This window comes from Tyto alba, unplaced genomic scaffold (genome assembly GCF_018691265.1).
Source record: "Tyto alba isolate M040663 unplaced genomic scaffold, T.alba_DEE_v4.0 Super-Scaffold_38, whole genome shotgun sequence".
In the NCBI taxonomy this organism is placed as follows: Eukaryota; Metazoa; Chordata; class Aves; order Strigiformes; family Tytonidae; genus Tyto; species Tyto alba.
The window spans coordinates 40815073-40829194 of record NW_024881313.1 but is presented as its reverse complement, the minus strand read 5'-3'; the positions used below and the strand labels follow the sequence as shown (position 1 = coordinate 40829194).

The window sequence follows — 14122 nt, the reverse complement described above, 5'->3', positions numbered from 1 at the left end:
TTTTGCCTCTAAGCCTACAGTGGGCTCCTGTTGTCTGGGCTGTTGCTATCTACATAGGAGAGCACTGCATTTTCCTGCACTCAGTGGTAAAGGGAGGCCTTCAGTGAAGGCTGTAAAATGCTTTCACGCAGCAATGTAAAGAATTTGGAACATGTAGCTATTGTTAAGTGAGATAAAAGCTTTTGTCTTGGGAAAAGCATCATTTAGCACTGCTAGTTAGAGTTTGTTTTTCCTGCAAGAAGAAATGCTACATTTCTTCCTTTGCTGGTCTGACTTGTTTTTTTGTAAGAATCTGTGGTATAACCAGGGAGCTAGAGCAACAGGAGTTTTCCAAGACAGTATAACCATTCCAGCATCTGTAATACTATGGATAACCATTCCAGCATCCAAAATACCAGCTCTTCCTGCGTTTGAGGCCCAGTTAATACTATCTTAATTTGGACTCCCTTGAGCATGTACTCATTTAGTGAGGAATCTGTTCTGGTTCTGTCTGAGTGTTGCAAACCTCATGTGTTGGTACAGGTGGGGACGAGAAAGCTGCTGTCTGTATGTAAAGATCTCGTGCTGTATTTCTTAGCCTTAGTGAAGCTTGTAGAGCCATATAGTGGGCTACCAAAAGTGTCGTGTTAAGGCTGATTAGATGGATGTGTGCTTAATGAACACTGCTGCGTGCGTGGCGTGGCAGTGCAAGTCTTTCTGTGAAGAGGCTTTATACAAGCTGCCGGGGGGTAACTCCTGGAGAACAACACCTTGGTGCCTGCTCCTTTCCAGTGCTCAAACACTGAACTCCAGGCTGTGGAGTCCGTCAGTGGAGATACTCAAAACCTGGCTGGGCACAGCCCTGACCAACCTGCCCAGGTCAGCCTGGGCGATCTCCGGAGCTCCCTGCCGACCTCCACGTGCTGCCGTGTCTGCAAAATCATCTGGGTTCCGCTTCAGCGCAGCTTCGTTGCCTGGCGCAGCGCTGGCCATCACGAGCTCCTCATCAGAGGGAAGCTTTGGGAGTAGAAATGAATCATCTGTTCTACTCTCGGGCAGGTGGGGTATAGAAGAGCCCGACCTGTCAGCTAGCCAGAAGTTATGGCGAGCCAGAACCCAATTTCATGAGGGATTTGGGTAAAGAGCTGCTGTGCTGGCGTATACTGGGGGGACAGCAGGGAAGGCTGGTGAGGCAAGGAGCAGTGCCGTTAAGCGCTGGTGCTTAATTCCAGTTGAAAAGTTGCTTTGTTTTTTTTATAGTAGTCAGCATGGTGCATATTATGGATTAAGTGGTATATAACATAACACACTTTCTAATCAGGATAAGGATCAGCTTGGAAAACAAGGGCCTTGGGGCTTTAAGAGTGTTGTGTGCATTTGATATGCTCTCTGCCTGTCTCGTGTTGTGAATGAATAGCAAATAAATGATTGCTTTTTCTTCACGAGATGGTAGAAACCCTTTTTCTGGAGTTGCAGCATTAGGTATGAGAAGAGTTTCTGGCTACTCGGGAAACTCACCTGCAAGTGTGTGTGTGTCAGAGGGTGTAGTACACCCCAAAAAGTACAAAGATGTGGTTTACAGTGTGGTGTCAGAAAAAAAATCAGTTTTTGGTCATATTTCCCTTCCTGTCTGTGGGTGAGGGAAATTGCTTCAGAGGGAAACAGCATTCCAGCTGAGGAGCACTGTGGTTTTCTGACCTGTGTGGCTCAAGAGCCAGGCCTGAAACTGCCTGGGGGAGATGGCACAGCTCCCGTGGGCTGGGACATGAGGGACGTGGGGCGGCAGTGGGGGACCCCGGCTCTGGTGTGTCCCCTTCACCTGGCTCCTGCTACCCCATCAAGGCTGTCGGGATTTTCAGGAGGTAGTTCAGGACCTTCTCAGCAGCTGAGCTGTGGTGTGCGTGCCCGGCTGAGCCGAGGTGAGCACGCCTGTCTGTAACACCCGGACTGGGAAGTGTACTTAGCCCCACACACGGTGTAATCTGCTGTGCTTGGCAGCAAGTTACTGGTTAGACTCCGGCAATCGGATTGTTTCAGCAGTTGCGTTTTCTCCTCTGTGTAACACAGGAATGGGGGAAAAGATTCAGCTTATAAGGTAGGTTAATTCACTCTTCTGTAACCGCCCAGATGTTGCGGATTTGTTATCCCCTGAACTCTGTTTTCTGGCTGCAGTGCTGAATTTCCAGCTTGTAACAGATTTGTGGCCTTAGCATTGTGTTGCATCTCATAGGAAACATTTGCAAGGCTACACTGAAAAATCTGTTTCTGGAGGTGTGGGTGAGTAACCTCGGTGCAGGGTGTCCACCCCACGCTCCCCCAGCCAGCCCCTGGGTAATAGTTACCGTGGGAAGTGCCGTGACTACGTGAAACCTTGGAACTGGATGTGTGTGTGGGGAGGGGAAGGCATCTTAACTGGAGTCACACTCGTGTACAGCTGAATTTGTGTAATCCTGGCAATAATAAAGATTTACACCTCTGTAAATGGAAGGAAGGACTAGAGAGCCTAAGCAATTGCTTAATTTGGAAATTAAGAGACTTTAAAAGCCAAACCTTGCTCTTTCAAGCCTGCTGTTTGCTTTTGTTTCCTGTGATCTATCTCTGAACTTCACTGTGTATCTGTCTCAGGTACCTGAAGTGAACCAGAAATGCAATGTCTTGTATTACAAAGTTAAGGAAACACCCTGAAACTCCTCTTGTTTCCAGTCCAACTTTGTCTTGGATTTGCAGTCATGCAAAAGGAAAGAAATGCTCTGAATGGATTCTCTTTTAACATTTGTCCTAAAATCGGAGGGTTTATTTTGAGTTAGCTAATCTTTGTTTGCACACATTGCTTTGAATAGGAGTGGTTCCTGCTTTTAACTTTTATGAGCATTGTAGCATACAGTTAATAAAGATTTCAGAATTCAATATGCAACCCCCAAAAAACTAATAAGCAAATATTAGCTCTGGAATGCTTAATGTTTTCTTCTTAATGAATGCTGATATTTCACATCAGGTGAAGCAAGCAAACATGAAGAATTTTTCCTCTTTGCATTTATAGAAGCAGTTCCCAGTGCAATGCTAATAACCAAAATTGCTGTTGGAAGGTGAGGCTGGTCAGAGAGCCGTGGTGATGCCATCTCGCAGGGACAGGAGTTTTTCTTCATGTTTGACCTATGCTTTATGTTGTGTATGCTATGCATATCCAGTCAAATTTTTAAGTAGTCTAAACTTGGGGGGTTTTTGCCACTTCTATCACAGGTTGGAATAGAACATTTCAGTTGGAAGGGACCTACAGCGATCATCTAGTCCAGCTGCCTTCTGGTGCTTGAAGCTTTTCTCCTAATTTCAATTCTTGCACTTGCAGCATTCATAAACTTTATTGTAAATGGGGCTGATATGAAGCATGGTAATTTTTTCCCCCCTCTCTGCTTGCTTAGGCTGGACAATCAGGTTAGTTTGTGTCCTGTCCCAAGGGATCAGATCTTTTACGATGGGACAGCCATGGCACCTGCCTGCTGAAAACCGGGTTTTGTAGTGTGCTCAGTGTTGGTTTTGGTTTTAAGGATTATTTCATGTTTGCTTTTTGTCTTCTGCCCTTAGATTAGGGATATGATCTGTCCCTGTGAGCCCCAACATAACGTGCTTTAGCAAGACTCATGCTGAGAAAAATCACCAGCGAGATGAAGCCCTGAATTTTTCAGTTCCAACATACTTACTTGCAACCTCCTTTCCAATTCTGTTAACACGGAGTGTGGTTTTTGAGTTTGGTTACTGCCATATATTCAAAAGCTATTTATTTATTATTGTTTTCCGTGGCATGTTCTGAGTAGTAGGCTTGTGTACACAGGGATTTTCTGCATTATCTCCTGCTCTGTGAACAGCTCTGGAAGAGGGCTTTGTCATTGAAATTTTAAATTAAAATTTGCTTCTCTACTCACTTCTGAGACCTAGAATAGAAAGCCATGTTTCTAGTGATTTCAGTGCACCTTTAAAAACAATTTTGTTTAAAAACAATTTTGTGTGTGTATATATACACACACATATATATATATATATATATATGTTTGTGTGGTTTTTGTTTTGTTTGGTTTTTGTTTGTTTGTTTTTGTGTTTTTTTTACATTTGCCTTGGACTTGATTTAAACAGGTCGTATTTGCTACTGGACCGAAACAAGCCAAAGGTTAAAACCTGAGCTTTTTCTGATGTAATCTCTACAATTTCTAAACGTATTCCTATATGCCGTACATCTGTTCCTTGGAGGAGTACCATATTTTAGGTTCTCTGTGTGACTGTAAGACAAAACCTCTCTGTTGTGCACGAATGCGGTGTGTAGGGTTTTGGCTGGCTTGTTAGCCTCACCCCTTGCGTTGCAAGGTCTCCAGGCAGCAGGAGCACACTTCTCATCCCTCCCCTCTCCCAAAATCCCAGAACATTCACACTGGTGCTGGACTGCAGGGAAGCTGAAATTGCCTACGACTAAGAAAGAGATGTTGATTGTTATGGAAGGATGTAGTGCCTTGCTAAAAGGTATGAGCAAAAATATTTATCCAGGTTTTCCATTTGGTCATTAGGCTGGTGCTTCTGTTGCTAAAAATCTGATTTATTTTTAGTTGCATTACTGAGGGGTAAAAAATAGGGAAATTGTTGTAAACTAGTCTTGTGGGCACTAAATAGAATTTCATCTGAAATTAAAAGTGTAATGGCCGTGCTAAGGGTTTGTCTTCCCTCATACACTCTCTGCCATATAGCTGAAAGTGGATGCTTAGGAAGGAATATAGAAAACCAGCACCTGTGATACCTCCCTCAGCTTCTAAATATTTGGGTTTGCAGAATTCCTAAGCCAGATATGTATAAAAACCCTGAATGGATTTCTTGCCTGTGTGAACCTGTCGTACCTTCTCTACTATTCTCTACATTTTGGATGGTGAGGGGGAGTTGTTCAAAATGTCAAATCACCAGCTGGTTTTAATGGGTAGCCTGGGTTCAGGTCTTGTATTGAATTCTCTGGTGCAATCATTAATGGTGTTTTCCTGTGGACAAAATGACTTATTTCATATGCTTTGGGTCTTTTATTGTCTCAGTCTTATTCTGGAAAAGCCAGGAAAAATGTATTTATTTCCTCCCAGATAAAAATATAAAAAATCTTGGATAATGGTAGCTTTGAACTGTATGAAAAAAAACCTGTCTTGCATTCAAACCTTTGATTTCTCAGAAGTGTTGTGAACCACATGCTTTGCATTTAGCCTGAGATTTAAAAAAAGGTTAGAGGGTAGGTTTCTTCTGCTCTATCTTTCCTAGAAATGTGGTTTGTGCTTTGTTTTAGTGTATTATCTCAACCTTTACTTAGGGCTTTTTATATTGCATTTTTTATACTTTGTTAATCGAATTGCAAGCTTAAGGTGACCACTTCTGCCACCTGCAATTCGGTTTGCACTCGGTGAACAGCCTGGTCGTAAGTCGTACAGCCAAGTCAAAGTATGTTTTGACGAGAAATACCGGCACTAGTTTATTTTACTGTGTGGTGTACTCTTAGTCTTCCAAACTGTGGCTGCTTATACTTCCCTCCCTCATGCAAAACTAACTTTCTTTAGATTGTCTGAGCCATAAAGCCTGTTCTGGTCTCTTCTCTTGCTACTGGTGGTTTGCTAATAGCTAAAGCACTGAAAGTGCTTCAGTCTGTGTCCAAGAGCACTTCCCTTTAGACCACGCTGCACGACAGCTAGCCTCAATCCTTCTTTTCTAATTGGCATTTTGGCATCTCCTCGGAGTACTGCTTAATTCTTTTACTGCTAAGCTCCTTTTCTTCCTTCCTTTCAGACAGTTTGGTTCCTAGCTCCGCTTCTGCGTGTCCTCCCTGACCAGCAGCTCATGGCAGCGGGGCCTGACGTCTGTTCAGCCCATGTTGGCTCTCTGCTCCTGTTTCCTGCCTTCCTTCCCCTAGGCAAAACCCAGTCATTTGATCAAATTGCCTGTAGGCTCCTACCAAGTTCTTGGTGTGGGGTTTCTGTTTCTCCCCTTTCTTCTGAGGCGGTGCAATGCTGGGAGTCTTTCTAAAACAAGTCGGTAATATTTGTTTTCCTTGTATTGATTTTTCTCATGAGTTTTTTTCTCTCCGATTTCTAGCTGGATTCAGTGCCTTTGCTGAAGTGTTGCACATGCTGGAATTGCCTGACCCCCTGATGTATTCCGGGATGGCAACTAGGTGACGACAGTTGAGGATGACCCTGACTGAAAAACTGCGCGAGAGGATATCGCGGGCGTTCTACAACCACGGGCTGTTGTGTGCTTCCTACCCCATCCCCATCATCCTCTTTACTGGTCTCTGTATTCTGGCCTGCTGGTAAGTCACACAGAGTACGTGTTGTCATGGGGTGCTGCTGATTTGTGGGGTTTTCGTAGCAATGCCATGAACGTGCCCATGTTTCCCTGTCTTGTGGGCTATCCCAGAAGGTCTTTTTTTAAAACTTAATAGATTTTTGTCATCTCTTTGTGGGACAAAAAAGATAGGGAAGAAGTATCTTCATGTGGTTTAATAAGTAAATAACAAAAACTAATTGAATAAGTGAAGTAAAACAATAAATAAAGTAATCCCCCAACATCTGATGGTGGACTCCAAAACCATGAATTAAAAATGGGGAGAAGGAAGGTTGATCTTTCTCCCCATACTTGCCTATTCTGTTCTGCCTTAAGCTTGTACTCTGCTTTTTCAGCCCTTGCCTTGGCACGCATGCGTTGTGTGTTCTTGTGAATTCTTTACTGGACTCTAATTTGGATATGAGTTGCAACTGAATATAATTTCACTCTCAGAAATGTTAAATGGGCCTCTTAATAGTTTCCCGTGAGGCATTGTTACTACTGGAGTTGAGAACTTTTGTGATCAGATTTGTGTACAGACACATGTGTATGCATATACAGATTTTTTTCTTCAAGATTTCAATTCTAAGTGTCTTGTCTCTTGGTCAAAATAAATCCTGTGTGATGACATACTCCTTTGCTTTCAGAAAAGCTCTGCCTGTGTTGATACAGATGTAAATTTTTCTTTGAGCATTGCTGAGGATAAGACAGACTTCTTTCATGTCTACAGCTAAAAGGTTATCAGAGTGGTTGTTTTATTGTACTGAAAGCCTGTGAGATTGCTTCTCATGACTATGACTCTTCAAGGTTGTGAGCAGCAATCGAGGCATTGCTTTCCTGATTCTTCACTGCTTCCTATGAGTTCTTGTAACTGTCAACGATGATAGTTTTATTTTCAGATCTTTTGTTCTGTAGAAATACGAAACTTCTGCAAGACCCAAGCAAGTGGACTCTGTTCTGTTGATCTTTGTTGATATGGTTGCAAGTAACAGCTCTACTTTTTGACTCCAGTTTTGCTGGGTGCTGCTTTCACATGTCAGGATGGCTATTAGCCAACGCAGAGTTCCACCATGAGTCCTGGATCACCGTGCCCCAGCAATCTTGGTTACTAAGTGCTTCATCAGAGCTTCCAGTGGTATTAGGCTTCTATTTTCAATTATCTTTCAGGTGCTGTTTCTGGGGTAAATGCAGGAATGCAAGACAACTGCTTCAGTATAAAATGTTTATCTATATAAATATTACCTTTTGAGAGAGATCAAAATAAAAACTGCATGCTTATTCCCTTTCCTAAATTTAGGATTTCCTGGACAGGAAGAAATCTGATCTAGGATTAGATCCCCTCATTCTTCTTGGGAACCTTGTGCCCACTAGGTCAGAACTTGTATCTGTCCTGAACGTTGGTTGTACTCAAAGAGTTGTGGTCAACAGCTCAATGTCCAAGTGGAGAGCAGTGACACATGCCGTTCCTCAGGGGTCAGTGTTGGGCCTGGTGCTGTTTAATGTCTTTGTTGGGGACACTGACAGTGGGATTGATGCACCCTCAGCGAGTTCACCGATGACATGGAGCTGTGTGGTGGGGGGACACGGGGGAGGGCAGGGGTGGCATCCCGAGGGGCCTGGATAAGCTGGAGAGGGGGGGCCCAGGCAAACCTCATGGAGTTCAGCAAGGCCGAGGGCAAGGTGCTGCCCGTGGGTCGGGGCAATCCCCAGCACAAACCCAGGCTGGGCCCTCGAGGGGTGGCTGGAGAGCAGCCCCAAGGAGAGGGACTGGGGGGGCTGGTGGGGGGAAAACTGACCGTGAGGCAGCCCCGTGCGCTGGCAGCCCAGAACCCACCCGTGCCCTGGGCTGCAGCCAGAGCAGGGGGGGCAGCAGGGCCAGGGAGGGGATTGTCCCCCTCTGCTCCGCTCTGGGGAGACCCCCCTGCAGTGCTGGGGCCAGCTCGGGGGCCCCCAACAGCAGAAGGACCCGGAGCTGCTCGAGCGGGGCCAGAGGAGGCCACGGAGATGCTGGGGGGGCTGGAGCAGCTCCCCTGGGGGGCCGGGCTGAGAGAGTTGGGGGGTTCAGCCTGGAGAAGAGAAGGCTCCGGGGAGCCCTTCGAGCGGCCTCCCAGGGCTTAAAGGGGGGACAGGAAAGGGGGGGGGGGACTCTATTATGTACAAAATGAGGCACTTTTATATATATAATCACTCTTCATATATTCCTTGAAGCTTCAAACCAGGTTGTCTTTGGCAGATTAGTTACTTCTAACCGTGTATTAGTGGAAGTGTCTGCATTGCTCGGTGCTGGTATCTGAGATTCAGCAGTTATTGATTACCTTGGACTGCAGAAATTTGTCCCAGATACCACCAAACACAAAGGGAATAATGAGTTTGAGTAACTCATTGGAAAAGCGTGTCATGGCCCTAGGAGAGACAGGGTTTATAGAAATACTGTGACGCTCTTTGACAGCAAGTGTACCTTGGCAAAAAATTGGACTGTGCTTTGGGTAAGGTGTTCCTTCTTTCGAAGGAATTTTCAGGGATGTTTCAGTTCCAGTTCTGTGTTAACTGCTGTTGACTAGGTGTTAATTCTGGCTTGAGAAATGGCATTACTAACTGGGTCAAAGCTATTCCAGAGTGCAGCCCTCCTACACTCGAGCGTTTCAGTGTGGTAAGACTGAACTCTGACAGGATATCCATGCACAGGACACTGAAATATTTATTGGAAGGTTAGTTTGGGGTTGAGGTCTTCAAGATTTCCTCTTAGTTTGAGCTGGAGGTCTGACGTCACTGTTGACCTGGGTGATGGGGTGGACTGCACCCTCGGCAAGTTTGGAGATGATAGAAACTTCATGTATCGTGAGCTAGAAAGTGGAAAACTGGATAGAGTGGCTGGATGAAAACTGGAAAGAGTGGCTGGTACACCGGATGGTTGCGTGGGCAGAGATGAACCTCGTGAGGTTCGACACAAGGAAACACAAAAGGAAGAATAACCCTGGCTCGGGATCAGGTGTCTGAAAGCAGCTTTGCAGAACAGGCCCCTCTGGACACCAAGCAGGACAGGAGCCACCTCAACCCTCATGGCAGCGACTGTCCCCAGCACCCCGGGCTGTGTTAGGGAGAGGGTTGCCAGCAGGTCGGGGTGATGCTTCCCTTCTGCTCAGCACTGGTGAGCCCACACCTGGAGTGCTGGGTCCAGTGCTGGGCTTCCCGGTAAAAGGAGGACATGGAATTAGTCGAGGAAGTCCAGCAAAGGGCCATGAAGATGATGAAGGGACTGGAGCATTTCTCCTGGGAGGAAAGGCTGAGAGAACTGGGACTGTTCAGCCTGGAGAAGAGAAGGCTCGGGAGAGCTTACCACCGTACACAAATATACAAAGAGAGGGTGTAAAGAGACCTGAGCTGGGCTCACCACTCAGCAGGTGCCCAGTGACAGGCCATGAGCCCACGGACACACGCTGAAACACAAGAGATTCTGCTTACGCATAAGAAAATACTATTTACTTTGAGGTTGTTAGCCATTGGAGCAGGTATCCCAGAGAGGTGGTGGAGGCTCCATCCTTGGAGATAACTCAGGAGCCACCTGGACACGGCTCTGAGCCAGCTCCAGAGCTGCTGGCCAGGTCTGGGTGCTTCCTAGCCTGCCTGTGGAGTTTATAAAGGAGATGTGCAATGCAAAACGATTTAGCAGCGTCGTTTTTAAGCTCCCTTTTCAGTTCCTCCAGTGTTGTAAGAGTCTTGTGGATTTATCAAGGTGTTAGGAGTGTTCCCTTCCCCCCCCATGCTTCCTCCCTTCTGTCTTCTGCTTTTTTCCAAGCTGGAAAAGGAAGTGGTGCTAAAGGGAACACCTATCCTTGTTAGCAGATGATTTGCAAGGAACTCCTGATTTCTTGGGGCTAGGTAGCTTTGCAGTTGCAGTCCACATATTATTCATGCATTTAAAACACAAAATAAAACTTATATCCACTTAGAGTGAAGCTGCATTACCAAGTATTTCAGATTCTTTGGCTCGTTGTATAATTTGGGTATTTTCTTGCCAGAGCTCAAATTCAGGAGCTGTTCTCTACACTGAGCACTTGATAAATATCCTTAGAAGTCCGAGATGCCTCCTATTTGTTTGCTCTGTGTGGAATAATCTTATATTTGTGGTATGTGGCTGCACACAGCTGTTAGCTCTGTGGCTTGTGCAACTGTAGCTGTTGAACGCTAATCCCTTAACAAATAGGGACTATGACTGTGTAAACCTGGAACAAGATACTCAGTAGCTTTTGCAGATTGTACTGCACAAGAATCCTTCTGAACAAGTCTTTTCATCAGATACAGTAAAATTTTATATTTGGGGGAGGGGAGGGCAGGTGCCAAGGCCAATGAAACAACTGTAATTCCTTTTTTAATCAAGTTGCCTGAATATGTCAAGGAGGTGAGGTGCTGGCCCGGGGTGCCCAGAGCAGCTGTGGGTGCCCCCTCCCTGGAAGGGTTCAAGGCCAGGTTGGACGGGGCTGGGAGCCCCCTGGGCTGGGGGAAGGGGGCCCTGCCCGGGGCAGGGGGGGGCACTGGGGGGGCTTTGAGGGCCCTTCCAACCTGAAACATTCTAGGATTCTATGATATAAAATGGTATTAAATAGCAGGAAGACAGAAGCGATCCAACTGATTGCTCTCTGTGGGGTGGGGCAGGAAACTTGAAAAGTGTTGTTGCAGTTATTTGGGAAAATGAATTTTTTGGCTAATACGCTAACTCACTTTAGATTAAAGTTAAGTCCTGGAGCTATGTCATGTGGTGGGCGTTTCATGCATTATAGGCTCACCCTCTTCTGCTCTTTCCAAGGTGGCTGCTATTGGCTGCAGGGTGGATGGATCCTTGGTCTGACCCAGCACAGCTAGCTGTCTGTATAGTTGTTTTAGACTATGTCCATCTGAATAAATGCGAAACTGGCCGGTGTGGGTTGGGTGCTGTCGGCAGGAGCCGCTGCACACCGCTGGCTCACGGGAGCTGTCGGATGGCCACCTCCTGGGGAAGCTTCCTGTTGGCTGGGGGGAGGAACTTTTTAATGGCCACAGTGTCACATATGCCTTTTTTCCTGCAGTCGTATCATGAGGACTCTGGGTAATGGGTTTTGGCACCAATTTACTGCTGGAATTTAATTTGTTTGAGCTCTTCAGAAGCATTCAGTTTTCTTAGGACAGATCTTGCTGATTCATCTCAGCCACCTCACTGCAAAAACAAGTGAGAAATGTGCTGAAATGTGGAGAAAGAAGCTGGTGAAAATAATCAAGGCCCACCTTCAAGGTAGAAAGCTCATTTAGGCAGTGTTTCTTTCCAGCATGATTGGTAGCAGATCCTCAGCACTGTTCGTGTAGTAATGCAGGTTAGTGTCCAAACCAAGCATGGACCAATTAACTAGTAGGAACTACAGGTCTTTGTAATGAGGAAAGGTGATACATAAGTGATCCAGTGGTTTCATACACACTTCTATCAACAGGGAAGGTGCTAATAACATCCTCCATGTTGCTGAGAAGGTTAGTCCCCTGTCCCTGAAGAAGTGGCTGGAAAAAGAAGGTGGTAGAGCACAGAGGAAGCATTCTGTGTTCTTCAGCCTTAAACATGTTTAATAAATAAATATATTGCGTTGTTCAAGCAAGCAAGGGTGGATCTTAAATCCTGAGTTCTTGAAAGGGAGAGGTGAAACGACCGTCACCTTCTGCACCTGTGCATACCTAGAATCAAGGACAGCTTGTAAAACTGCTGCAGAAGAAATTAACTCAGTTGTTCTCGTTTTCTTCCCCCACACCTCAGTAAAACTTGACCATCTTTGTGTTCAGATAGTGGTTTTTAAAAGCTGAAATAAACCATGTGGTCAGCAATTTATCCAGCATCAGTTCTGGTTCTCAATCAATGTGACAGCAGTTAGCACGCGAGTGGTTTCTCCTGTTCCAGAAGGGGCAGGTGTCAAGGATCAGGTAGAGTGTCTGCTGTACGTAGTTTGAATGGATCTTTAACCTTGGGAGTATTTTGTGTAGACACTTTTCAATGTCACCTATAGACAAGACATAGAATATCTGGTTTTGTTAATAAATTAATATTCAAAGCAAAAGCAAAAATTCCTATGACTCATTCTTACTCTATAGTTTTAATCAAAGCCTGAAAATCCAAGTTAGTCTTCACTTCAGAGGGAAGATTTTCTGCTGAACTAGCTATTGACAGATGTAGGGCTTGTTAGTTAACTTGTTTTACTGTATCTCCCTTTGTAGGTGACATTCATTTTCATCATCCCACTTAAATAGATCTGCATTAGGATCTGCATTTTTTTCTTCAGTAGAATGAGAGTGCCATTTAAGCCTATCTGCCACAAGAGTAGTTCCTCCTCCCCAGCTCAGAGAAGAACAGATGATGCCTATAAATCTGGTAATCAGGGTAAATTTGAAATTCCTGTGTAGTTCTGAAGAATTGTTTTTAGTCCAAGTAAGTATTTAAAATCAAACAGTTGACTCTGTGAAGCAGGTTTAGAATAATTAAACAGGATGAGTCTTTGCAGGTGTTCATTATTTGACTGAAGGACGAGGTTCTGCTGCTGTAGAATTGACTGGAACCAGAGCCCTCCTGTGTGTGTGTGTGTGCACACATGTATTTCTTATTAGAAAGAAAATGTCACCATCTTACAGGTTTGTGCTATCTTGCGTGATAACCAGAGGAGCTGAGTTGCTATCAGCCTCTTCATGTTCCAGACCCACAGGGAATACAGTCTCCCGTGGGACTGCATGATGAAACCAGAAGCAAGTTCTGTGTAACCAGGCCTCTATTCTGCTTTGCAGAAGAAGGGGAAGTGGCAGCACAAAGCAGGGAGAATCTTTCACTTCTGCAGTGGAGATTTATGAGGGTCCTGTCAGTGGGAAACAGGGCAAAGCAAACATCATTTATCCAGAAACAGGTTTGTTTATGTGCTTACTAAGGCTGAAAAGGGAACTGTTGCTGCCAAATATCTGGCCTTCTCTACCCTCTGGCAAGACCCTGTATCAAATTTCATATCTTTAGTAATGGGATTTCAGGTTGTTCTATCTTTGTGATAGTTGAGGCTGGAAACAGGCTGAAAGCTTGTTCTGCAGTATGGAGGTGGTAGCTATTTTAAGGCAATATACCACCACCTTCCCTGTTACTTAAGACCTGGTAGCTCTGTGCTTTCCTTCGTAGTCACCAGCTGAAGACTCTTCTGGGGCGGTGGAGATCTCCGCTTTGGTTCTGAGGAGGAGGAATATGCAATTGTAGGGTTTGCAGTTCTGGGGAGTTGCCAGCTGCTTCGGGCTGACCTGGCAGTTCTCCATCTTGGCCCTCTAAGCTGTCTTGAAAATATGTAAAGTAGTTGGATGAAGATTTTTGCTTGAACCTACCTCATGCTTGGTAACTAAAACGTACTCTTGCTTGAATTCAGCAATACCAACTTGTAGATGATCTATATTTACTTCATTTTGGATTTGCAGGAAGGTGTCAGGGTGCGCTGTTACAGAATACCTAAAAAAAAAGAACCCTTCTCAAAACCAAAACTTTTTTTTGAGCTTTCCCGTCATCTGTTTTAGATCCTACTTTTCTTCCTTCCTTTCTCTGTGCTTTCCATTCTGGTGTTCACCTCTTTCCTTGATGGTCAAAAAAAAACTCTAACAGAGAAATGCGAGAAGATTTAAACCCGAGTGCTAGAAATCACTTGCCTGTAGCTCACTGGGAGCAGTTCTCGCCTGTGGGAAGAAGTGCACGTGGGGAGGACCTAGGCCTGTCACATCTCGCAGTCCTTGCAGCATTTGGCATCTGTGGGAAGCCAGGATGCTTCTGACAACACGG

The 14122-nt window shown here is 45.2% G+C and overlaps 1 protein-coding gene across 3 annotated transcripts in view; it reads left to right on the top strand.

Moving 5' to 3' along the window:
- Nucleotides 1-14122, top strand: part of LOC104367271 (SREBF chaperone) — a 66451-nt gene that overhangs the window by 15273 nt on the left and 37056 nt on the right. For 2 of the 3 annotated variants that reach the window (XM_042802261.1, XM_042802263.1), the window contains one exon: nt 6085-6301. In XM_042802261.1, coding sequence (XP_042658195.1) covers nt 6180-6301 — 122 coding nt within the window. In that variant the 5' untranslated portion in view covers nt 6085-6179. Of the gene's footprint in view, nt 1-1964; nt 2075-6084; nt 6302-14122 lie in introns of those variants that run through there. The other variant, XM_042802262.1, reaches the window with a different exon arrangement.